Genomic DNA, 26,420 nt, shown 5'->3' with positions numbered 1-26,420 from the left:
CCTTACTAAGCCTCTTCTGAAATACTTGGTCTTATTTTCTTTTAACCAGCAGCTTTGTTCTGTTTTTGCCTCTCAGATGAGATGGAGCAGTCCCCTGCAATGCATTCTGAATATCTGGTCTCAGGGATTAGAACGCCGCCTGTGAGAAGGAACAGCAAGCTGGCAACATTGGGCAGGATCTTCAAACCATGGAAGTGGAGGAAAAAGAAAAACGAGAAACTAAAGCAAACGTCAGCAGGTATGGGAAGAGCAACAGCTTGATTCAGTGCAAGGCAAAGTCCACCCTGTGAAGAAAAATGAGCAGAGTTTGCTGAAGTAGGGCAGGTTATTGATGAGCTGTTTCTAAATGGAAGTGTAAGAATCTGGCCTGTCATAGATTTCAGACATTTTAAGGTCAGAAGGAACCATTATGATTTGACCTCTTGGCCACAGAATTTCAAAGACCAGGATTTCTACCAATCCAGTCAGCAAAGAGCAAAATCTAAAGCTCGATTTATCAGGTTGTCCGCCGTCTCACCTCCCCATTTCTGCCCTTCACTGCTCTTTGTAAGGGATGAAGATGCCGCAGCATTATCTGAGGCTGCTAATTTAAAGGCCAGACTGTGATACCTTATGTTGAATAGTACCTTAGATATGAATAGTGCCACTGAAGTCAGAGGACAACTCGTGGAGTAAGGTGCTACTGAAAATGAGGGAGGGTATTAAAGTCTAGCCCTTCTGGTAAAGCCGAGTGTAGGAGGGATTTCATTACTATTCCTTTCAATCTACTTAAAATCCCAAGAAAGGCTAAAAGAACATTCCATGACTACTTGGAATTAGCTCCTCATCCATGTGTCTCAAAGTAATTACCAGCTGATGGGCTCTTAGTGGCCTTTGTGAAATAAGTCAATGGTAACAATCCAGGTCTTAGTGGGGACCTTAGGATGGGTGTCTACACTGCCAAAAAAAAAAAAAAAAAAGAAAAAGAAAAAGAAAAAGAAAAAAAAGAAGCCACAACTTCATAACTGATCCCTGTGTTGGCACTTAGCAGAGAGGTGATGGACTGACATGAATTCAAGTATTTCCAAGAGATACATTCTCCAGGTCAGGGTTAATGCACACAGAGGGACAGCGTAAGGCAGCTTGCACTGCGATAGCTCTGTGGCTATATGGTGGTGCTAATCTGGCCCCTTGCATTCAGAATTTAATAATAAAAACAAGACTACTAGGTCAAATACTGAGAAAAATGGATTAATCAGATAAATTACTTAACAAAAATATTAAAATGCATTAAATAATGACTCTGAGTAATAGTACATGACCAGCTCTACTTCCTATAGCTTAGTGACATCTCCCAAAGCTTCCCATCTAAATAGTAGCCATACACCACATAATTGAGGTTTCTGGTTGCTGGTGGTGATTTTTTCAATTTTCTAAACATGTATTTTTGTACATGTATATTGTATTTAATCTTATTTTTAAATTCTTGTTTTTGGGCAGGGAATTTATCAGGAACTCTAAAGATAGCATATTATTCAACTGTATTAGTCACCAGTGACAGATATAATGGAAAATGAATGTTATCATCAGAAAGAGAAAACACAGTTATCCTGTTTCAGCCAAAGCAAAACACCCAGAGCATCTTCTGACCCAGACACCCCTAGTTTATTACCAACAGGGCATAGAAATTAATCCTAGCAATTCTTGATACAACTAATTCAGTAAATTCAGTGGCAGTCAAAGTACTACAGGGTGTCTTCTCTGTACCGTGCAAACTTAAATGAAGTTTGCAGTCATCATTTCACTCCTTAGGGACTTTCTCTGCATGAGAACAGTTGCTAGAAACATGACTCCATGTATTGTTCTGAGTTTTTGGGGAGGTCACGCTAACATTATGGAAAACGACAAGAGGGAGCTACTCTGACTGGTAGGGCTGGACTCTTAATCAGAACACTCTACAGAATGTAGACATTCCTTCCTGAAAGTGTCAGCCACTGTGTTAAAGATGTGCCCAGCAGACCACAGTGTGAGGGAGAGCGTGTGCTCTCTCAAATCTCTGAAGACACCCCCAGAGTACAGCACTCAGAAACAAGAGTCACTTGTCTTTTCCTGAGATTCTAAGGAGTGACTCCTTGTACCTGTGCATGGGCTGATGCAAACTGACTGGGCACATGGGTGCTCTGTGGGGATCATGTAAGAAGGAACACACTCTGCAAGGCTGCTCCATTCGTGCTACTGCACCATCGAGAGTATAGTACCTACCACATGTTGTACATCCCTGCTCCTTGGTAGCAATGACTGCTGCCTTGAATCCTTGAATAGCCTTGAATCCACCTGCCAGCCTTTGACTCATCCTCTGACATACCTTTCTACTCTAAGACATGGGGAGCCTCTTCTCTGTGGACTTGGGAGCATGAATCCTTGGTGTGAAATGTTGCATACTCCCCGTGTGGGCTCCCAGCATCTCTCTTCCCACACTGTGCATAGCAGAACCATTCCAGTTCCATTGCATGAGGGCTCTACTTCTTCTTGCCTCTGACCATGGAAGCTAGAGTGCTATCAGGAGAGAGAACACAGTGATATTGCCACCATTCTCAACACCATGCAGCTGCATTTCTCTGGTGGTTTGATAACTCAGTGTTTCCTTTTCTAGATTTAAATCAGATTCACTCTTCTCTTAAACTTGGCAAATTCCTCTGATACACAGAAGGGGTTCATTCACAGAATGGAAGGTAGTTAGAGATGTAAGAAAAAGGAAGAGAGAGATTGGAAACCCCCTTTTTTCATTCTGTGAATGGAATTAGCTGGTGATTTACTAGACAAATTCCTACGCAAGGAGGGCACATAAAGGCCTCAGCCTTGTGGATGAAGATCAAGCAGGTGCAATAATATATTCAACAAATAATACAAAATACATGGTTTAAGAGAGGCACACATTGATTAGTGGGCAAGAAAGCTTGGTGGGGATGGTTTCATTGTCTTCCCCCTGCAAATCAGTCACACACATTAACTTTTTTTTTTTCTACTGCCTTGTACAGAGAGGTCTGAACCCAAACCAGGACCTGAACATCTCCTGAACTTGGGGAAAGTTTAGACTGAAAACCAGATAGCTGGGACCTGTGTGTAATGGGTCCAATCAAAGACCCAGTCTGCAACACCCTTGAACTTTGGATCTGGATATGAACATGATTGTTCAGACCCCTTTTGGAAACTTTGATCTTTTCAGTATCCTACATCTTGGCTAGCATTACTACCACTGCTCTAGCAATGAAAACACACTGAACTTGCCCCTAAAACGCCAACTCTGTAGTCCTCCTCTGGCCAGCTCACTACGTGTGGGACTAGAGAACCCACCTGTTGCAGCTTTCATATTGAGTTGTCTTATGTGTCTACTTCCATCCATTGTTTGCTGATTTTCTATGTTATACTATCATTTTTGCAGTGTTAGAGAAGAAGATTACTGCAAGGCCAGGTCGGGATGAACTCATTAAGAAAGGTCTTCTGGAGATGATGGAACAAGGCAAGTAAAACCTGTCTTTGTTTTTTATTGTTGTCCTTCACATGAGGGCTGGAAACACATGACAGCAAGAAATGATAAGAACCCACAGTTGGGAAAAAAACCAAAAAACCAGTGACAAGTTTGAACAATCATTGGATCAGTTTCATACCTGGAGTCACTCAACATATCCAGTGTGGTTTATGGTGTAACTCCATCTTGGGTGCCATTCCACTGTCAGGAGATTTACACAAGACATGAATTCAACCATATTTTTTGCAACTGCCATAAACCCTTATACTCAGATTGCCAAGAAACTCAGTAAAGCTTATATGAATGGAAACTCAGCTATACAGAAGTATTCAGTAATGAAGCTAGCAAGTACAATCCATGAATTCAGATCTCATAGAATGATATTAATCCGTATTTTCTGCTGTCTTTCTGGTAAACCAAGTTTAGTACAAGGTGTCTTCTAATTACATGAGTTCTTCATTCCTACAGATGAGAGAGGCATTTAGTACTGTTATTTTTAAAAGCTTACCTGAATACATAACAAGTGTGAAGCAATGACTGAATGCAAGATTATAACTTGCCATACATATGCAGGAAGGTTTGTGATTCTGTATGTTACTCGTCTAAGGCCCCCAAATAGATGCTTCTAAATGAATAAAAGACCTGTTCCTGAAAGAGTTTAGCATTCTTCCAGGTTTGGTGTGTTCCCAGCATCACAGACCCAACTTCTGACAGCCATTTTTTTTCTAAAGATAGCTTTTTAAAAAAAAAAAAGCCTTTCCCCCTTGAGGCTGAGAACTTTGTAACAGATGGTGTTATGAGGGAAGAGGGGCCGGCTGAGTCAGTCCAACTGGAGAGGTGGAATATTTTATTGAAACTAATAGGAGCAATAATTATATTGCCTCATTTAAAACAAAATTCCAAATCTATAAATAACCCTCATAATGACACTTGATGAGGCTGTGATGGAGAGTAACTGAACAGAAAGTGAGCATTTTAAACAGAGAAGCCTGTCATAACTGCAGAAAAGCTATATGTATGTATCTTGAGTACAAGCTATAAACCTACATGGTCAATTTATTTTAAAATAGAAGTTTTTCATATTTTTGGCTGTTAAATATGATGAGTTTTTCACTGAACTCTTTTGCTCTTTATTCTAGACCAATATTTGGTCTGGTAGCATATTGGTACTACTAGGTAGATAAATCTAAGTCTGAGAGCTTCTCTACATGGTGCTTTATGGGGCTCTGATTTCTAAAGCACACTAACATATTGCGCATTAATTGTTCCATGTAGACTCCACAGGTGTGCACGAAAGATTCCCTAGCGCGCTTTCATGTAGTACTGAGCACTTTCATATAGTACATTAAAGTGCAGCAGCACAACTGACCAATTAACGTGCAACACGTTAGTGCACTTTCAAAATTACACTCCTGTGCAGCGCATTACCCCACCGCATAACCAAGCCCTGAGAAATGTATGTACACACACACACACACACACATACATACATATGTAGTGTGTGTGTGTCTATCTAGTAGACTTCTCAGGACTTGTCTCCATGGTTTTCAGTGATCTCTGAATTTGAAGACATGGGTAGTTATGGGTTTTTAAGAGAGCAGTACAGACAAGTGATATAGAGCACATCAAAGCCAATTTTAGCAGTAGGATTGGATCAGCTTTTCACTTGTCACTGAGACCTGGTTGAATAGGGGCTATGTATTAAAACAATTTTAGCAAAAAGCAGATAAGCCTAGTTTAATAAACAGTGACCAATGGGAATAGGGTTTTTAAAAGGTCAGTTGGAAATGGACTGGCTGGGTATTTCCTCCCCATACACTCCCCCTTTTTTAAAAAAAACTTCTCTATGTTACAGTTACATGGAGCCTATAAAACCATCAGGCAAATTTACAATGCCACACAGGTGTCTAGACAGGAGTGTGTGAGTTATGTGCAACCAAAGGACAATATAATATGCTCCATGTTATTTCCTTCCAAAGACAATGGATGTTTTGAATCTCAGAGGCTATTTTATGGCTTTATTAACATATGCAGTTTATTAACTGCTGTTAAAAATTGACCAGAATCTCTTTTAATAACTGATGAGAAGCCTACTCAGACGACGATAATGCTGTGGCAGCAGCATTCTAATCTTTTCAGATTCAATCCTTTTTTTAATGGACACTCACAGCAATAAACTGCAATTGTCAGAGCAGCAGCATTGTGCGGAGCACACCACAGTAAATGTCTAAATCCCTTATTTCTCTTTTGGACTCTGCTCTCCTGCTGAGCATCTGAGGAGGGATTCATGAAGGTATTTAGGTGCCTACCCCCGCACCCCGGTACCGGCTGATATTGGTAAAATAATCCAACAGTGAGAGATGGAGATCAAGTCTGAGAAACCTGCTAACCCACCGTCACCACTTTACAGCACCAGTGACACACGCCATCCGTACAGGGTGCCCCTCTGCTAACTCACATACTGCACTACACCAGGCTGCAGAAACTGAGCAGCATCCCTCACAGGGCCATTCGGGCCAGCTCTGGGTAAGGTCCAGCGCAGGAGCTGCTTCAATTCAAGAGCAGCCCAGGGAAGAACTATCCATCAAAGTCTCTGCCTGCCTTGCTCTGCAGACAGGTGGTAAGTTACCACCTGCCTTCTCAAAGTGAAGTTTACTGTCGTCCTACTTCTGGCCACGGCCAAGGCCCACTTACGCTTAGCGGGGAATAGCCAGCCAGCATCCCCTGCTCACCCCTGTCCCGTGGCTGGTGCCACAATGTGAGCAGTCTCACTCCCCTTTCCTCCCCGGCATGGCTGAGTCCAGGCTAGGGACAATGTAGCCCAATGGGCACGACTGGAAATGATGCAGCAGCTTTCATTAACCATGGGTTGCTGTCTCCTGTTAACTCTGCCCGACCTGTGCCACTTCTGAGGATTTCCTTCATCACTGGGGGACGCACATCACCCCAGGGCTTCTAGAGTGGCAGGAGCAAGTTAATGATAAGGTTTGTTCCTTGACTGCATTGCACAGTAATGGGCTGATTATTCCAGCATGGAAGAGCATTGCTTCTTCCCGAGATCACTTTCCATGGCATTCTGATGGTGTAGATTCTCTCATGTTTTCCTCATCCATGAGTATAAAGTTACCCTCTTTCCCCCCACCCTTGCTCAAAAATCTATGGGGTCAGTATCACCCCTGCAAATCAATGCACTTGCTTCCAGCTCCAGCCACATCTCTACAGTGCTCTGAGGATGTGGTGTCCACCTCTGACCAGGGACCTCATAGTTCTCAGTCTTAGACACTCCTCATTAGAAGGTCATCGACAGGGCTGTCTTATTTCATGAGTCATTACAGTTTCCTTAGGCAATGATTTAAAGGAGCTAACATTCTGTCTCGGTATCTTTATTGTTGTGGTGCAGCCTTTGGTGGCTTGCCAAAGCAGCAGCAATCTCTTGGAGAACACAGGGCACTTACAAAGCAGAGCCACCCATTCTGCTCCTGGGAAACATTCATGGAGTTTTTCCCTTTTCGCTGTGAAGCGTAGATTTGATCAAATGTAAAATGTTTTACAGCACATGGAAGAAAAGCTCTGTCTTACAAATAGTGCAGACAGCTGTTAATGTGCCAGTGATTATGTATAGGCTGGCTTCACAATCAGCTGAAACATAGGCAATGAACTCCCCCCCCTTCCTTGTATCATAGCAACTGTGCTACTGCAGGGGCTATTTTAAGAACAGTAACTTTTCACCAAACGTGATTATGAGGCAGATTGGATGAGATCAGCCTATAAAAATATTGCATTAGCTCTGCAGCATTTGTAGGCTGACTTCTGATACCCTCACTCAAATGAGCAGAAACGTACTCTGCAAATGGTCTCGATATTAAAAAATAAAAAGCGGTCTGTGACTGTTAATGCCTTTAAATCACTGTTTAAGAAACTTGTAATGAAATCATTCCAAGGAGAAGACAGCCTTGTCAGGAACTTCTAATGAGGTGCGTCTAGGACTGAGAAATATAAGTTATCTGGTGAGAGGTGGACAGTGTACACACACATCACTGGAGAGAGCTGGCCCAAGCTGGAAGTAATTGCTTGATTTGCAATGGTGGTGTTCAGCCTGTACTTGCTGAGAGAGGATGAGGGAAGCGAGAGACAGCATAGTTTGTATTCCCACTGAGGAATGTTCCCTGCATTGGAAAATACTTAGGAAGCTAAAAAGGTGTCAGAGTGCTTACAGCTGTTGGGATTATTGGCAGAGGACCTCACTCTTCAGTGGGAGAGTATCAGAATCTGGCCCTATGTCAAGAGAGGTTTGGATTTCAGTTGTGCCCAAATATTTAATCCAACATTTTGAAAGGTGGGTGTCTAAAATGGAGCCCCTACATTCACACTGAGGCACCCAGATATCAGTGGCCTGATCTTCAGAGGTGCAGAGCACCTACAAAGCCTGCTGGATGTCATTGGGAGCTGCAGGCACCCAGCACCTCTGAAAATGACAGATGCTGCCAAAGTGAGCTCTTTCAAGGAATGCTGCAGGATAAGTGATAGGCTCTCTGTGCGAACGCTAATGAAAGAGAATGGCAAGATGTTTTCACTTTTGCAGCTGGTGACTTAATTAAGATTAAGTGATGTGGTGTTTTAGATGCTGGAGGCAAAGCAGGCGCTGCTGATGGTGCCACCAGATCAATGCAGAGTGACCCTTCATCCCCCGTATGCCAGGCACTTACCTCAGAAGAGATGCAGCAGGAAAGTACAGCAGTAACAACAAATGCAACCTCACTTGGCGAGGATCTGCACTCAGAGGAGCTAATAGAAGATGCAGGTATTGGATATAACATGCTAAAGTGCTTCTATTGAGCTGCCATGCAATGAGTCCAATGAATTGGTGCATCAGAGAGCCAGAGCTCTGTGTTCAGTTCAGTCCCCTCCAGACCAGGTTAGCAATCAATCAGTCCTGTAAGAATAGTGATTTTTGAGATGTCCATTTTACTGAGGGACACACAAAGCCAGGAGTATTGGGATGAGTTGTGCACACAAACCATGACACCATGCCATGTTGGTATTAGGAGAGTTCTTCCCTATACCAAGAATCTGACTGCATGTCAGGGGATGGGTAGCAGTAAAATGGCATGCGGACTGTAAGAGGCACCAGACCATCTTCCTTTAGATGCATGTCTGTGCATGAGCAGGCACACACATTTATATTGTCACCCCCGCTGGAATTAGGGGACAATATTTACAAGGTATTTCAATTACTACAACAAACAGGCCTGTATCAATAGTACAGATAAACACAAACCAAGTTCCCTCCATCTAAACACCGATATATTTTGACCCAGCTCAGAATATAAACCTGGATTTGGACCTGGTTAAGTCTGCTTTGCATTGTTCTAGCAGTGTAGGTTGAATCACTGAAAAGCTGATGTAAAGCTTACCTAAGTGGCTGGCTGAGGATATCTTTTGGGTTAGGGGAATCTTTCATTGGCATAATTCTGCCTGAATTCTGACATTTCTTAAATGTCAAGTGTGTGACTTTGCCAACATAATGTTCTTTTTAACATAGTGTTTTATATATAGTTTCCTAGGCTTTTATAAAAAACAAAATGAAAAAAAAAAACAAAAAAACCCAGAAATTTCATCCTGCAGAACCATAACAACTAGGGTGTCCAGATGTCCCGATTTTATAGGGACAGTCTCGATTTTTGGGACATTTTCTTATATAGGCTCCTATTACCTCCACCTCCTGCCTGGTCACCCTAATAATGACTCAGCAGGGTTAAAACCTTTAGAGCCACCACACAGACCTTGGCCACTTGAGCTAACAGAGTAACTGGTAGCAGTAGGTTGTCATCTCTATGTGGGTCAACCACCAGGAGACGAGGTGCACATTTTGCCAGTGGATTGCACAGTTAGTTGCTGACAGGAGAAGAATGTTGATATTCAGGAATCCTGTGTTCTATTCCTGATCCTGAGGGGAGTGGTTATAGACCCTTCTGCCTTTGTCTCTTCCAGGCTGCCCCATTCCCAGTCTCCTGCCAAATCCTAGGCTCCTCAGCCCACTTCCCATACCAGGCCTCTCATTCCAGACCCTCACCCACCACTTTCCTTGGCTCCTTGTCCCAGTCCCTCCACTGCCCCCTTTCCCCAGCCCCGCTCCTTTACCCCACTGCAGCTCTAAATACAACTCCATCCCCCTTACATCTCCCTGTTGATTTGATCAGAATTTGATTTATTTCTGTTGTCTAAGCATTGCTCTGAAGGGTTTTCCATTTCTGTCCTTTATACATTCCCAGCTCTCTCTTCCTCTCTCTCTCAGCAGACAACAGATGACTTTTGTGCTATTGTATCAACCCATTTCTTTAAACCTAGCTTATCTTCTCTATTTCAACACGGTGTCTTATTTCATCATGAATGGTCCCAAAACAGATCTGTTATTCATGGGGCATCTAATATTTGTGCTTTCCCCCTTCTGTGTATCTTACAACGAAAACTAAACAAAGAAAGACTCAAAACACTCTAGCCCTGCATATAGTCGGCTTACATTAACTCACGCTCTTATTGCTGTTTTCCCCCCCTCCTGTGGCCATTCCTACTGTGTATTTTATCCACTGATGTGTCTTCTCTTGAATGAGAAAGCACGCTTGGTAGGGTAGGGACTGTCCATTTCTCTGTGTTTGAACAGTGCCTAGTACAAAGGAGTCTCAGTCCTAATTGGGGTCCTCCAGGCACTACTGTGATTAATAATAAACTTCCTCTGTTAGACTATGGCATGTCTATTCATCTGTTTCTCATCACTGTTTCCTTCACAATTGAAATCCCATTTGCAGAGTCCTAGTTTCTTGAATCGTTTCCATCTCATTTCTGAATTGTGGATGTCGCTATTAATTTCTTCCCAGATCTTCCCTATTTCCAGTGACCCTTACTAATGCCAGTTCTGTTCACCATCTCTCTGGCCTAACCTTTACTGTCGTCTGAATTTCTTTTTCTTCCCTTGGGGTATGTATCAGTTCTCCAGCCTCAACACACTGAAAGGTGGGATTTAATTTTCCCAAACTGCATACTTCCTATGCAGCAATACCCACTCCTGTTTGTTCTATGTCCTATTAGCTCCTCTTTACCAACCTCTGGCAAATCCTCCATTCTAGACCCTATCCTGTTTCCACTGAAGTTAGTGAAGTTAGCGTATTGGAGAAAGCCTCCTGCATTGGCTTGAATTGGAGTGTTGGAAATTCAAGAAATAATATGGTCCACACCTGTCCATGTGTATATATTTCACCATTGTGTGTATTCAATTTTATGTTATTTAGATAAAGGTCTACTGTGTACATATATATATATATATATATATATATATATATAAAAGGAGAACAGGCCAGCAACACAGGATTCCATTTAAAATTTTTAAACTTGTCTAATTTGCTGGAGTTCAGATGAAAAGTTAAACGCAAACAAACAAACAAACAAACCAAAAAAAAGAAAAAGAAACCCAGACACACACACCCAAATAGCAAAACTTGGAATTTCCATGGTGTATTCTGAAAGTTTCTGCGTTTCTAGACATGTGGTATTCAGACAGAAATGTGTTCTTCTGGTTTATCAGCTGACAGTTTTTCATGGCAGTATCACCCAAAGGTTCCCAGCCCATTGGAAAACGGAAAATTATATTCTGGGAATTTTGTCATGGTCTCAAGGCCAGAGCCCAGAATGAGGAATCTGGAGTTCTAGATTCTAGTCCCTCCTCTGTTACTGCCTTGCTTTGCAACATCATAGAATCAGAGAATTCAAGGTTGGAAGGGACCTTAGGAGGTCATCTAGTCCAACCCCCTGCTCAAAGCAGGACCAATACCCAACTAAATCATCCCAGCCATGGCTTTGTCAAGCCTGACCTTAAAAACTTCTAAGGAAGAAGATTCTACCACCTCCCTAGGTAACCCATTCCAGTGCTTCACCACCCTCCTAGTGAACAAGTTTTTCCTAATATCCAACCTAAACCTCCCCCACTGCAACTGGAGACCATTACTCCTTGTTCTGTCATCTGCTAACACTGAGAACAGCCTAGATCCATACTCTTTTATCTATACTCATAACTTTCAGGTAGTTGAAAGCAGCTATCAAATCCTCCCTCATTCTTCTCTTCTGCAAACTAAACAATCCCAGTTCCCTCAGCCTCTCCTCATAAGTCATGTGTTCCAGTCCCCTAATCAGTTTCGTTGCCTTCTGCTGGACGTTTTCCAATTTTTCCACATCCTTCTTGTAGTGTGGGGCCCAAACTGGACACAGTACTCCAGATGAGGCCTCACCAATGCCAAATAGAGGGGAATGATCATGTCCCTCGATCTGCTGGCAATGCTCCTACTTATACAGCCCAAAATGCCGTTAGCCTTCTTGGCAACAAGGGCACACTGTTGACTCATATCCAGCTTCTCATCCACTGTAACCCCTAGGTCCTTTTCTGCAGAACTGCTGCCTAGCCATTCGGTCCCTAGTCTGTAGCGGTGCATGGGATTTTTCCGTCCTAAGTGCAGGACTCTGCACTTGTCCTTGCTGAACCTCATCAGATTTCTTTTGGCCCAGTCCTCTAATGTGTCTAGGTCCCTCTGTATCCTATCCCTACCCTCCAATGTATCTACCTCTCCCCCCAGCTTAGTGTCATCTGCAAACTTGCTGAGGGTGCAGTCCATGCCATCCTCCAGATCATTAATGAAGATATTGAACAAAACAGTTATGGACAGGACAGTTACATCCTGCTATTGCTAAGCTGCTTGGTGCATAGCTCACACCTAAGCCCTGGCAGGATCCTTGCACTAAGAGTTCCCCTGGTTATCTCATCCGCTGGGCCTCATCTGGAAGGTGTGCTCAGAGCACACCTAACCCACACAAAACATTGTACCCAATAGCTCAGTGGTTAGAACACTCACTCAGGATGCCGGAGGCCCCAGTTCAAGTCACTGCTTCAAATAAGGCAGAGCGGGAATTTGAACCTACATCTTCCACATCTCAGAGGACTACTCTAACCACTAGTCTGTTGGCTATAAGGGGTGGGAGAGGGAATGACCACCACTGCTGTTTTTTGCAAAAAAATGTTGGACTTGTCTTAGGCACCTAACTCCAGGAGCGGGTTCATGACCGTGGAGTTTGGTGGTAACTACTTTTGGAAGGTGGGGCTAGTTTCAGCGGCTCCTTGCTCACCTTGCTGGCTTTCTGGGTCTCCCATAGTAGCACCTAACTCTCCCCATTTATTGTAGAGGGAGCATGGACACCTAACTTGGGCCTGAGGATTCCACTAGGTGGCAGGGCGCCTGGAGTTAGGTCTTGCACTTCTGAGCCTCAGTCTTCTTTGTGGATCTAGCCCAATTGACTAGCAACACCCTCCCTGTTCTCCCTCTCACAGCTGCAGCATTCCTAGGTCCCCAGAATTGAAACTCTATTGTCTTGATCCATTGCATTTCCTGGTTCTTGAATAATACTCAGATTTTCACCCCTTCAGGGATACCTAACATCACTCATGAGTGGCTTCCTTTTGCTCTACTCCAGGTGGCTTAAGTGGTCATCGAATAAAGGATTGTTTTGCTTTTCACCTTAGCATTTGGCTCCTGCTGTATAAATAGCAAATGATCTTTGAGGGCAACCATCACAAAAAATCAATTTAAAAAAAAGCAAACAAAAAAAAATAGAGTGATTGCAATGACTTCCTTGAAAACTGAGGTGATTATTTCCCAAGTGAGGCAAGTTTTCTTTCTATCCAGCAAAATTTTGCAAGAGGATCTCTGACTAACACTGCATATTTATTTTACTCCCCCGACTTTCCCAAACGATAAATACTCATTATTACACTTCTAGACACGTACATTAATCTGTTTGTCAACAAATTAAACGCTATTATCTTGCCAAGGCTATAGTGTCCGACTGCCTCACTGCTTTGGAGCCTTCTGGTTCCATTCTAAAAGCAAGGATGCAAATTGTTTGGACAGAGGCTGAGTGCTTCAGCACTTATTGACTTCCTTGGAATGGAGTGCACTCAACACCATTCAGGAGGCATTCCACAGCTTGTAGTGTCAGCCCCTTTGAGATGGCGAAGCTCATCCCATGTGCCCTACGTCCCAATGTCTATTCCCTGTTCTAGCATTGTTATTGTTATCCAAGGGAAGGTCTTCTTATATCAGGTTGTTTCAATCTTGGTTCCTAACATCATCCCCAAGAAAGACTGAGCCCCACTGGCATCAGATGGAATAGAGAGGAACCGGGCTGCAAGTTGAAGTCACATTTTAATAGGATTAAAATAAAAATTGCCAGGAAATCCTGCAGAGAGCAATCATAGAAAGATCTTTGAGGCTAAATTAAAAGTTAATCATTCCTTACCCTTCATTTGTGTTCCTAGCAAGGAGAAGTGCTCACATGGTAACTCTAAATCATTGCAGCTGGATTCTACAAGTTAATCAACTGCAGTTCTCAAAAGCCACTATACCCTGCTGTCCTCATTATAGAAAAGAACATAAGACATTTTTTTGGGGAGGGGGGGAGGAAATGAGTAAAGGCTATTTGGCCCTTCAAGGCTCATCAGTTTCCTTAGGAACATAGTATCTAACCGTTTCTTCAGTTACCCCAGTGTGTTTTATTTTTACCTCAACACCCGTGGCTGGTAGGCTACTGCACACGTTCGTTATTTTCACCGTGGGAAAAACGTGCTGCTAGCTGTATGCCACGAATTCCATTTTCCTGAATCTTCCTGGGATGGCCCCTTGGTTTATCATCATCGTCATCATTAATCTCATGTCTCATTAATTCTACTGCTTCTGATCCTTTTCCTAGCCAAGAAACCTTCCATGTCGACTGAAGAACTAGAAGATGCCTGCCTGCCAGTAACCGAAGAGACTCCACAAGCCTTACTTATTTCTGAATCCACAGATTCCCCACAGAAACCAATGGAAAGAAACCTAGCACAGCTCCCCAGCCCCCCTTCACTTCCAATTCCACCACCTAAGGCAATCTCCAAAATCAAGAGTGTAACAGGTTAGTCGTGTTGGTCAATAAAGTCTCTTTCATCCCATCGACATTGTCCTCTCCTTGTATATCATTTTTCTCCTATATATATATTTTGGGTCAGTTACTTAGTTGGTGTAAATCAATGTCGTACCATTGATGTGAATGGAGCGTTAATGATTTACACCAGCTGAGGACCTTGACCCTGATCTAGAAGCACTAAGTCTTTGCATGTTGCACATATATCTTACCTGTCCTGATTTGTTTATTGCAGGAGGCTCCAGTAAGTCCACCTGCACTAATCCATGTAAAGCAGATGACACTGACAGCAACCATTTACCAAATCAGCAGCTTGTGTATGACTTGCCACAAGTCGCTAGGAAACACAAGGAAGATTTAAGTGCTTTTTGCTATACAGAATCACAGTGTGATAACAGTACAGAAGCAGTGAACGCAGCTGTCAACTGCAGAGCTCAAGTCAATAGGTCCTTCAAAGCTTTCTGCCTGAAGGATTTGCTCATTAGGGTAGGTCTAAATTAGAGCTGTGCAAGCTCTCTAATGACATATGAACAGTTCACCCAAACTTTCACAACCTACTCCTGCATCTCAGGTTTCACTCTGAATTTTAGGTTCAAACACACTCAGCCTGATTATCTAATGTGCCACCACAGTGATCTTACACTTTTCACCACTTCCAACAGTGCAAAGGAGTTTAAAGTGAGTATAACAGTGATTTATTCCCACTGAAAGCCTCCTTTACACTGCCAGAGTACACCCATAATCAGGCATTTTAAACTGCTAACTGACAACCATCGTTCCTGCAATCATTTGCATTCCCAACTTACTGGTACAAAAAAAGAGGCCCCGTTTGCAAGGTCACCATGAAGCAGAAGATCGTAGGGTGCTGCTCTAATGAGTAAGACTGGTTGAAAGTTTTCTGTCTCAGCTGTTTTTCAATGGAAAATTGGGTTTACACCAACATTATTTTTCTTGCTAAAAGTGTCTGCTTTTCATGGAAAACTTTTTTAAAAACAAAATATAATGGCCAAAACCAAAAAATTGTGTGTTTTCAGCTGAAAACTGAAATATTTCAATTCAAAATGGTGCTTCATGAGAGTTGCAGTTCGGATGCCTTTTGTTTCCATTCTTCTCTATGGGCCAGGCTCTCTGGCCAGACTACAGCTCCCATGATGCACCAAGACCCAGGACTACTATGACTCATTATCCTCTTCCCCTCATCACATGGGAGATATAGTCCTTCCTGAGAGCTCAACTCATACAGAAGAATGGGAGCATATGGCACCCAAAGTACAACTCCCATGAGGCACTTTGCAACACCATTTTGAATAGAAATGTTGTTTGCCAAAAAATATTTCATTTTTAGGTGAAATATTTCCATTTTGATATTTCATTTTTGTCTAAGTTTTCTTCGGGGAAAAGCTATTTTTCAGCCAGCTCTAATAATGGCTCTACCTTCTTCGGTTCTCCTTCTGGGAGTGGGTGGAATTGAAAGCCCACATTGAACAAATACCGTCAGTGGGGTGGAGGTGGGGAGAGGGGGAAGAGAGTGACAAGAGAGAAAAAATAGAGGGGTTTGGAAAGCCCTTTATTTTATTTTTTCCCCTAACAGCGTTGGAGGTGCTGATGGTGGGGGGAGGAGAGGGGAATAAGCAAAGCACTAATTAATCGCAAAAGGGGGTGGGGAATGGCAAGATACAAGATACCATTTTGTAAGATTATTCCCTGAACAGCTCTCATTAGGACAAACGAAGTGTAATTAACAAAAAAAGTGCTCAACATTAACCTCAGCGGCATCCAGGCTGAACTGGCCCCAGTGGGGCTCCAGGATCAAGGTAGCATAAAGGTGACAGTACAGTCCACCAACCCCTCAGCAGCTTGGCTAGACCAGAGTATCCTTCCCTATTGCACAGAGATAGAGTATGAATTAGGTGGTGTTGTGTGGCCCTTCGAGCTGTGATTCAGTGGAGAGTGGAATGATCATAAATATCCATTGTGTGTTTCCACGGTGGCACATAATCAAAATCTCCTTGAGCTCAGATATATGTCTCCTGGTAGCTGAGGCTCTCTGCCCTCTGGGTATGGAGAGAGCATGCTGATCAGTTAAAAGGGAAGGAATTTAGATGCTACTACTCTGGTACATAGCCTTATTGCCACTGCTCTGTGGCAGTGTACTTTGCCTACTAGACAATCCAGTAGATGCTCCTATGCTTTAAAGTGTTCCAGGTTTGAGGAAGTAGATCACCTATGTGGATTTGATTCACTCTTTCAGCTGTAAGTATACATGCATACAGAGAGAAGACGGATTGCCCTGTTGTTAGGGCATTGGCATGGGAAACATGGGTTTGATTCCCTGCTCTAACACAGACTTTGTGTGACCCTTCCCAAGTCACTTAGCCTCTTTGTGCCTCCATTTCCCATCTGTAAAATGTAGCACTGTCTTCCCTCAGCATGGGGAGGGAAGTGTTATGAGGATAAATACAATAAAGATTGTAAGGTGCTCATATATCAGTGCTAGAGATAGTATACATTTTGTCTCGTTAAATTACACACCCGGGGCCTGATTTACAATGTGAGGTTTCCACTTGTGTGCACACACACACAAGCAAACATCTCTGTGAGCACTAGACCAACGCTAACAGCTGCACATGCACAAGTGTTGTGTTTTGAAGGTGCAACATGCATTTCCTGGGTGCAAATGCTTGCACATGCCGGTACTGGAGTTTTAAAAGTGCACCCCATAATTTTTGTGCCTGCAAAGGGCAGGCCCATGAACATCCTTTCCCACATATGGACTCTGGGTAGAAACCCAACTCAAAATTTAGCTCAAAATGCCATAGAATTTCACCAGGTATCAGAGTTTTTATATTTTGTTATGTTGCATGTTAGTAACTAACCACATATTTCAAACAATCAGTTTCCACTAACTTATTCAGGATTTCATTTTACACTCTTGATTTTCTATCTAATACACCGGACCCTCACTAGAACGCGCATCTATATAGCACGAATTCGCATATAACGCGGTCGCGGCCATGGATCCCAAATTTAATTACTTTAATTGCAATTCATTTTAATGTGGTACCGCACATGGATCCCAAATCCCGCGTTCTAGCGAGGGTCCAGTGTAATTTGTACTATAATTTGATACTTTAGTAATTTTATTATTTTTAATTTGAAACTTGAAAAATATTTGATCTTAAAAAAAATCTACTCAAATATATGCCCACTGGACAAAATCCTGCCCTGGGTTACATCGTTGACTTTGTGGGTTGTGCCAGATTTTCACCAGTGTCCTTGAGAGCAGGGTTTGGGTACCTGTAAGGAGACCTACAGCACAATTGTCCTGGAAGGAAATATCTTGATAACCTATGTTTATTATTATCCTTAAAGTGCTAGACCTCATTTTGAACATCTCCTGTTTTCTCTTGCAAGTTACTGGGCTAACCAAGAGCCAACTCTTGAAATCCTTGCACAGAAATGTCAGGATACCACTGATAGCAGTGAGAGTTTTGGCTGGATAAGGGCAACAGAATTTACCTCACAGAAAATTAGAATGGTAAGGAGGGCCTGTAGAAAGACAAGGTGGGGAGGTAATATCTATTATTGGATCAGCTTCTGTTGGTGAAGGAGACAAGCTTTCAAGCTACACAGGTCATACCTGAAGAAGAGCTCTGTGCAGTTTGGAGGGACTCTCTTTCACCAGCAGAAGTTGGTCCAATAAAAGATATTACCTCACCCAGCTTGTGTCTCTAATATCCTGGAACCAACATAGCTACCACTGCAATGAAAAAGGGTATGTGTCAGTTTAAATTCTTATTATCAACACTAGGTGGCAACGAGAGAAAAGGAATAGCCTTCTACACAATCCAACCAAAAAGATCTCCTGCACTGGTGTGTCTCCAGTGTAGAAAGTACCACAACCCCGTACAGACATGTGGCCAGCAAAGTGCAATGAAAAGAATAAGAGAACTGCAGAAGAGAACAAGTGAAGCAACATCTCTCTCAAACAAGGCTATTACCCCAGCACCCCTCATGCAGTCTTAACCGGGGGAGGGCGGGGAGGGTTATCAGAGGCACAGCAATAGAAGAGGCAGGTGTTTGTTGCACTGGGGCGATAGATATGAGTGATGGGATGGAATTGGAGAGGAGAACGTCAGGGACGGGCTGTTCAGAAAAGAGAAGAATCACCTCAGCCCAGAATTTAAAAGGAGACTGGCTATAAAGATTTTAGTGGAAGATTTCCAAGCTGCATTAGGGGTTTGGATGCCCAATTCCCACTAAAAATCAGTCCAAATCCCCTAGGTGGCTTCAAAAAAAGTTATCTCAGTTTTGGGTACAAAAAGCATCAGTTAAACATCCCCCCCACTCCTCTTCCCACTCCTTGGTACTCAACCCCACTTCGTTCTTACCTGAAATGCTTTTGGAACACATCAGCTCTGGCAAGTTTGGCTGAACTAGCTAATATCACCATATCTCATAAGCTCTGGTGTTTCCCTATATGGGGTGAGAGGCTGGGGTCCACTATGGGGTAGGGGGAGAAGGGCAGAGAATGGATACTGGCACATTTTGACCTCAGCAAAGACCAGATTGTGTAAATTTAAGTCAATCATCTAGAGCTCAGCAGAGAAAGTGCAAGATTGGAAAGCCTGGCTGGTAGCCATCAGGGTTTATTAGGGATCAGGGAGAGGGGGTTTGGGAGTAGTGTTCCCTCTAATTTTTATGTCCAAGAGTGGAATGAATTTTGTTATGTGCACCAATATGGAGGTGGTGTGTGGCAGGGGTGGGACCAGGGGGTTCTGGGTGCGGGAGGGGGCTCAGGGCTGGAGCAGAGGGTTGGGTGCGGGAGGTGAGGGCTCCAGCTGGGGGTGAAGGCTCTGAGGTGATGCCAGAGATAAGGGGTTCGGGTTGCAGAAGGGGGCTCAGGGCTGGGGCAGAGGGTTGGGGTGTGAGGACTCCGGCTGGGGATGCGGGCTCTGGGGTGGGGCTAGGAATGCAGCCTGCCCCGGGGCTGCGGCAGGGAGAGACGACTCTCCCCAACCCTCTTTTGATGCAGCAGCTCGGGGCCGAGGGAGAGGCTCACGGCAGCTCCGGCTGTGGGAGGGGTGCCTCTCCGCCACCATGGCAGCTCCTGTGGGGTTGGGCTGGGCCAGGCTGGACCGGGGGAGGGGCACTTCTCCCCGCCTGCGTGGCCCTTTATAGCCTACTGCATGGCCGCACAGCTTCGAGGGAACTTAGGTTGGGAGTCAGGCATGGATTGGTGAGTTTGGGCAGAAAGAAAGAAGAATCCAATTGGGAGAGGGGAGATTATTCATTTTTCCAGGCTAAATCTTTGCAGCATCCGTCCTTTGGCTTCAGATTATTTGAGTATATAAGTCTCACCACACAAGCCACATTCCCACTTTGCAATGGCACAACAACGACACCATTTTTACCTGTCCAGCATGTAGAATCAACCGCAACCGAGGCTCCGTGTGCCACAATGAAAGGCTCAGTGTGACTTTTTATTACTTTATTTTCAGCAGCAGGATGTGAAGTAGATGAGCCAGCAGGGAAATCCCCTCCTTCCACTATCCTGAAGAATTATGTCATTGTTGGTTCCTCCCAAATCTCAGGACAAGCTGCCCTCTTCCATCCACCAGGCCAGAAAGGTTCCGATCCCCATGTCAGAGGCCAGCTACCAACGCCGACTGGTTCCCCTCATCCAGCTGCTGTCCACCTGCCTTTACCTCCCAGCAGAGTCATTGAGGAGCTCCACAGGGCTCTGGCCACTAAACATCGGCAGGATAGGTAAGTATAGCACATAGAGGCACAGTGAATACCAGGAAACAGTATCCTTTCAATGAAAGTATTTTTCATAATACAAATTCCCGGTCAGAAAATATTTTTGTCTGTCGTTAACACTCCACCCGTTTAGTCTGATTAAAATCAGGTTGGTTCTGTCCGCACACTGCTTGGTGGCTCTAGTTCGGGCAGCGATCCCTGGTTAAAATGGACGTGTCAGCTGTTACTTTATAATACGCTACTTTTATGACAGGGAAGCTACTGCTACATGGAAATAAGAGATCAAAGAGGTGGAATCATTTGCTAATCCTCAGCCCCAGTGTAAGAGGTGGCTCACCACAGAAGCAGGATAACAAAATTTAGTAATTTAGATAGTGAAGTCCTCCTGAAAGAACTGCACCCTTTCAGACCACACACACACACACACACACACACACACACACACCACTTTCATCCTGTTGGAGAGGAACTGATGTGAGGTCAGATGTTCAAAACTGCACAACGACACATGACTACTCTGCAGGCAAAATCCCAAGGTTGCATGCACAAACCAGGCAATTGCACCCGCAAATGGCCAGTTCTGATCACTGGTGTGCAAAATTACCTGATCTGAAAAATTACCTGATTTTTCTGGAAATAGCCATGGCCTTCTCTAGCCTCCTGAAGCTTTCCAGATCATAGCTTTGCTGTCAGCCCATGGCTTCTCTGAATTGTTCCTCCGCTGTGCTCCCCCCAAGTCCTCCTGATCTCTTCTGTCTGTCCCCTTTATTAATTGATGCTATAACTTTATAAGCATAAACAGATCTACCAATGAGATGATCCTCTTCCCAATTAAAGACCTGAACCAACACAAGGAAAGGGGTCGGTTTCCCCATCTGCAAAGTGAATTGAAGAATAACCTACCCCAGAAGATTAACTGGTTACTGCTTACTGTAGCCCTGTGAAGATGCTATACAAGTGCTCAGTATTATTACTTTAGTGTGTGACTCTTGGCTTCTACATGAGCATATACGGTACCTTGTTTTGCAATACACATGGCTACATAGGAGGGTGTTGGGTACATTGTCTGGTTTTCATTAGAAACCCTCCACTGCAGCAGTAGAGAAAGACAAAGGTCATTCCAAAGCTATATGGTTGGTAACATTTCTCAATGCCACAACAATCTTTCTCGCAGGAAATGGCCCTTTCCAGGCCCTGTTAAATCCTTGTCAGGATCACAGACTTTTAGAAGGGCAATTCTTCATACAATGCATGTTTTACATTAGAAGCACATGCTGTGTTCTTTTAAAAGGTCAGCATGGTACAGCACACAACTATAATAAAAAAACACATTAATTATTCCCCTCCTGTACCGTATTCTTGTGACAACGATTGAATAGTGGAATAGCCCCAGACATTCTCATGGCGATTCTGAGAATGCAGTCCAATGATGTCCCTTGTACATCACACTGAGGACATGATGCCTGTGTTCATCTAATGCTAGGTTTTTACTATGGCTTTAAAATGGACCTGTCTGACAACCCAATTGTGTGCCTTCCATCCACAGCTTTCATGGCAGAGAAAGCAAAGGGTCTCCCAAAAAAAGAGTGGATGTCCGTCCATCCAGAACATCTAGCATCGAGGGCAACAAAGAAAAGGAGAATGCACTGAGCCACAGTAATGAGCCGGAGCACAAGCGGAACTCAGTCAAAGAGTCAGATGAAAACAAAGAAAACCTGATCATGAACTCAGAACTCAAGGACAACTTGGTTTTCTATCAGGATGAAGAGGTGTTGAATGACTCCATCATTTCTGGTAAGGGAAGTTAATTTAATATCCTTTTGAAAATATACCACTTCAGTAGACAGGAATGGTCCACGAAGTGGGCTGTAGCCCACGAAAGCCTATGCTCTGATAAATTTGTTAGTCTCGAAGGTGCCACAAGTCCTCCTGTCCTTTTTGCGGATACAGACTAACACGGCTGCTACTCTGAAACCTGTCAAAATACATCAGTGTACGAGTGTGAAAATGCACTGTTATGGCACATTTTTTGTGCATGGATTCTCAGTGAATAGATAGTGCTAAAGTTTGCCTGAACGATGCGGTTTGTGCTCATGTCTGTCTTGGTAACTACAGCACACCAAAAATGGCATTTAAAGATACATAGATAATTAAAAAAAAAAAAAAGAAAAGGAGGACTTGTGGCACCTTAGAGACTAACAAATTTATTTGAGCATAAGCTTTCGTGAGCTACAGCTCACTTCATCGGATGCATTCGGTGGAAAATACAGTGGGGAGATTTATATACACAGAGAACAAGAAACAATGCGTGTTACCATACACACTGTAACGAGAGTGATCAGGTAAGGAGAGCAGGGGGAAAAAGACCTTTTGTAGTGATAATCAAGGTGGGCCATTTCCAGCAGTTGACAAGAACGTCTGAGGAACAGTGGGGGGGGGAGGAGAAATAAACATGGGGAAATAGTTTTACTTTGTGTAATGACCCATCCACTCCCAGTCTTTATTCAAGCCTAAATTAATTGCAAATTAATTCCAATTCAGCAGTCTCTCGTTGGAAACAACAGACTGGACTTCTACATAGAGTGCTTCCGCCGACGTGCACGGGCTGAAATTGTGGAAAAGCAGCATCACTTGCCCCATAACCTCAGCCGTGTAGAACACAATGCCATCCACAGCCTCAGAAACAACGCTGACATCATAATCAAAAAGGCTGACAAAGGAGGTGCTGTCGTCATCATGAATAGGTTGGAATATGAACAAGAGGCTGCTAGGCAGCTCTCCAACACCACTTTCTACAAGCCATTACCCTCTGATCCCACTGAGGGTTACCAAAAGAAACTACAGCATTTGCTCAAGAAACTCCCTGAAAAAGCACAAGAACAAATCCGCACAGACACATCCCTGGAACTCCAACCAGGGGTATTCTATCTGCTACCCAAGATCCATAAACCTGGAAATCCTGGATGCCCCATCATCTCAGGCATTGGCACCCTGACAGCAGGATTGTTTGGCTATGTAGACTTCCTCCTCAGGCCCTATGCTACCAGCACTCCCAGCTATCTTCAAGACACCACTGACTTCCTGAGGAAAGTACAATCTATCGGTGATCTTCCAGAAAACACCATCCTAGCCACCATGGATGTAGAAGCCCTCTACACCAACATTCCACACAAAGATGGACTACAAGCCGTCAGGAACAATATCCCTGATAATGTCACGGCAAACCTGGCAAAACTTTGTGACTTTGTCCTCACCAATAACTATTTCACATTTGGGGACAATGTATACCTTCAAATCAGCGGCACTGCTATGGGTACCCGCATGGCCCCACAATATGCCAACATTTTTATGGCTGACTTGGAACAACGCTTCCTCAGCTCTTGTCCCCTAAAGCCCCTACTCTACTTGCACTACATTGATGACATCTTCATCATCTGGACCCATGGAAAAGAAGCCCTTGAGGAATTCCACCATGATTTCAACAATTTCCATCCCACCATCAACCTCAGCCTGGACCAGTCCACACAAGAAATCCACTTCCTGGACACTACGGTGCGAATAAGCGATGGTCACATAAACACCACCCTATACCGGAAACCTACTGACCGCTATGCCTACCTACATGCCTCCAACTTTCATGCAGACAACACCACATGATCCATTCTCTACAGCCAAGCTCTACGATACAACTGCATTTGCTTCAACCCCTCAGACAGAGACAAACACCTACAAGATCTCTATCAAGCATTCTTACAACTACAATACCCACCTGCTGAAGTGAAGAAACAGATTGACAGAGCCAGAAGAGTACCCAGAAGTTACCTACTACAGGACAGGCCCAACAAAGAAAATAACAGAACGCCACTAGCCATCACCTGCAGCCCCCAATTAAAACCTCTCCAATGCATCATCAAGGATCTACAACCTATCCTGAACGATGACCCATCACTCTCACAGATCTTGGGAGACAGGCCAGTCCTTGCTTACAGACAGCCCCCCAACCTGAAGCAAATACTCACCAGCAACCACACACCACAAAACAGAACCACTTACCCAGGAACCTATCCTTGCAACAAAGCCCATTGCCAACTGTGTCCATATATCTATTCAGGGGACACCATCATAGGGCCTAATCACATCAGCCACACTATCAGAGGCTCGTTCACCTGCACATCTACCAATGTGATAGATGCCATCATGTGCCAGCAATGCCCCTCTGCCATGTACATTGGCCAAACTGGACAGTCTCTACGTAAAAGAATAAATGGACACAAATCAGATGTCAAGAATTATAACATTCATAAACCAGTCAGAGAACACTTCAATCTCTTTGGTCACTCGATTACAGACCTAAAAGTGGCAATTCTTCAACAAAAAAAACTTCAAAAACAGACTCCAATGAGAGACTGCTGAATTGGAATTAATTTGCAAACTGGATACAATTAACTTAGGCTTGAATAAAGACTGGGAGTGGATGGGTCATTACACAAAGTAAAATTATTCCACCCCCCACCCCCCGCTGTTCCTCAGACGTTCTTGTCAACTGCTGGAAATGGCCCACCTTGATTATCACTACAAAAGGTCTTTTTCCCCCTGCTCTCCTTACCTGATCACTCTCGTTACAGTGTGTATGGTAACACCCATTGTTTCATGTTCTCTGTGTATATAAATCTCCCCACTGTATTTTCACCGAATGCATCTGATGAAGTGAGCTGTAGCTCACGAAAGCTTATGCTCAAATAAATTTGTTCGTCTCTAGGGTGCCACAAGTCCTCCTTTTCTTTTTGCGAATACAGACTAACACGGCTGCTACTCTGAAACCTGTCATAGATAATTCAATAGGCTCTGTCCTTTCAGTTCTGCCCACACTACTTTGTACCATCTCACCTGAATGGCAGAGCTTCCAGAAGGGGCATCTCATCAGCAGTGAATGAGGATTTCAGAGAGACTGGTGCTGACATATCACTTTTGGAAATGCCCCATTCTGGAAAAAATGCAGTGATGGAGTATACAGTATAGGAGGCTATTTGGCAATGAGTAGCCGACCTATCTTGGAGGGACATGTGTCCATAGGCTGGGATCTGAAGAACTGAACCCCAGCTCCCCTGAAGATGTATTAGCGAATCTCTGACAGCTCAGTGAATTCATTCTACCCATCTTCCAAGTTGTGTCTGTACTGTATTACATTGTTGAACTCTCTACAGCTCTGGTATGCCTACAGCACACAAAAATGTGTCTCCCTTTGGGAGGTTTGGAAGGGGTAATTTATTTACTCCTTCATTTATGAAGTTAGGTCATAGATTAAATTTTCTCTTGGAAGCACTGCTGTGTGCTTATCTGAACCATATGACCTCTTAGCAAAATATATGGGAACAATTATTATTATCCAGGCCAATTGTTTTATTGAGCTGAGCCACTGGGGCTCTCTGATGTTTGGAGAAATCATATTTCAATCAAGTTTGTATAGGATTGGCCAGTTCAGCAGGACCACATTCTATTTTAAATGAGTTTCAGTAGATTGGAACAGGACAGGCTTAGAGAGAGCCCACTGCAAAAGTAACTAGTGTAGCAGTGTAGTGTAGCAGATTGAGAAGGAATTTAAAAAGGAAATGTATCTAATGATAAGTATAGAACTCAGAGTCAGGATTATTGGGTTCTGATCCTAGTTCTGCTGCTGACTCTGGTATCTTACTGAAGTATTATTGTTCATGTTCGTCCCAGGATTTTAGAGAGACAAGATTGGTGAGGTAATATCTTTTGTTTTTTGATCTAATCAAAGATGTTACCTCACCCACCTTGTCTCTGCTGTATCTTATGTTAGCAAGTAGTAAAACACAAAGAGATAAGGTAGAAGAGAAAATAAAAGATAAATCTTTTGCAGGATTTCCCTGCATTTAAGTTAAAATTCTCTTTTTAAAAAAACAAACAAACAAATCTCCAGATAACATTTTTCCACATCTCCCAGGGAATATCTATTGTCCCTGATTATAAGAAGTCCACTGAGTTTGGTGTAAATTCTTGTACATTAATTTGTCTAACACAGACCATGCAGTCCTCCTGTAACACAAATAAAAGTGTTTATTCTACCATTGAAGATGTGTGTCATATAATTTATTTAATTAGACATTGCTAGTGTGTTCTATTGCATCTT

The 26,420-nt window shown here is 43.5% G+C and overlaps 1 protein-coding gene across 6 annotated transcripts in view; it reads left to right on the top strand.

The window, feature by feature from the left end:
- The window catches only part of PHACTR3 (phosphatase and actin regulator 3), a 156,923-nt gene that overhangs the window by 85,843 nt on the left and 44,660 nt on the right, over positions 1–26,420 (top strand). For 4 of the 6 annotated variants that reach the window (XM_074969746.1, XM_074969750.1, XM_074969748.1 and 1 more), the window contains 6 exons: positions 77–238; positions 3,422–3,499; positions 8,130–8,309; positions 14,297–14,497; positions 20,008–20,275; positions 21,816–22,063. In XM_074969746.1, coding sequence (XP_074825847.1) covers positions 77–238; positions 3,422–3,499; positions 8,130–8,309; positions 14,297–14,497; positions 20,008–20,275; positions 21,816–22,063 — 1,137 coding nt within the window. The remainder of the gene's footprint in view (positions 1–76; positions 239–3,421; positions 3,500–8,129; positions 8,310–14,296; positions 14,498–20,007; positions 20,276–21,815; positions 22,064–26,420) is intronic. The other 2 variants (XM_074969747.1, XM_074969749.1) reach the window with 2 other exon arrangements.

The sequence above is a fragment of the Natator depressus genome, chromosome 13 (genome assembly GCF_965152275.1).
Source record: "Natator depressus isolate rNatDep1 chromosome 13, rNatDep2.hap1, whole genome shotgun sequence".
In the NCBI taxonomy this organism is placed as follows: domain Eukaryota; kingdom Metazoa; phylum Chordata; order Testudines; family Cheloniidae; genus Natator; species Natator depressus.
Note: the sequence above shows the minus strand (reverse complement) of the source record. Positions and strands in the feature narration are given on the sequence as shown.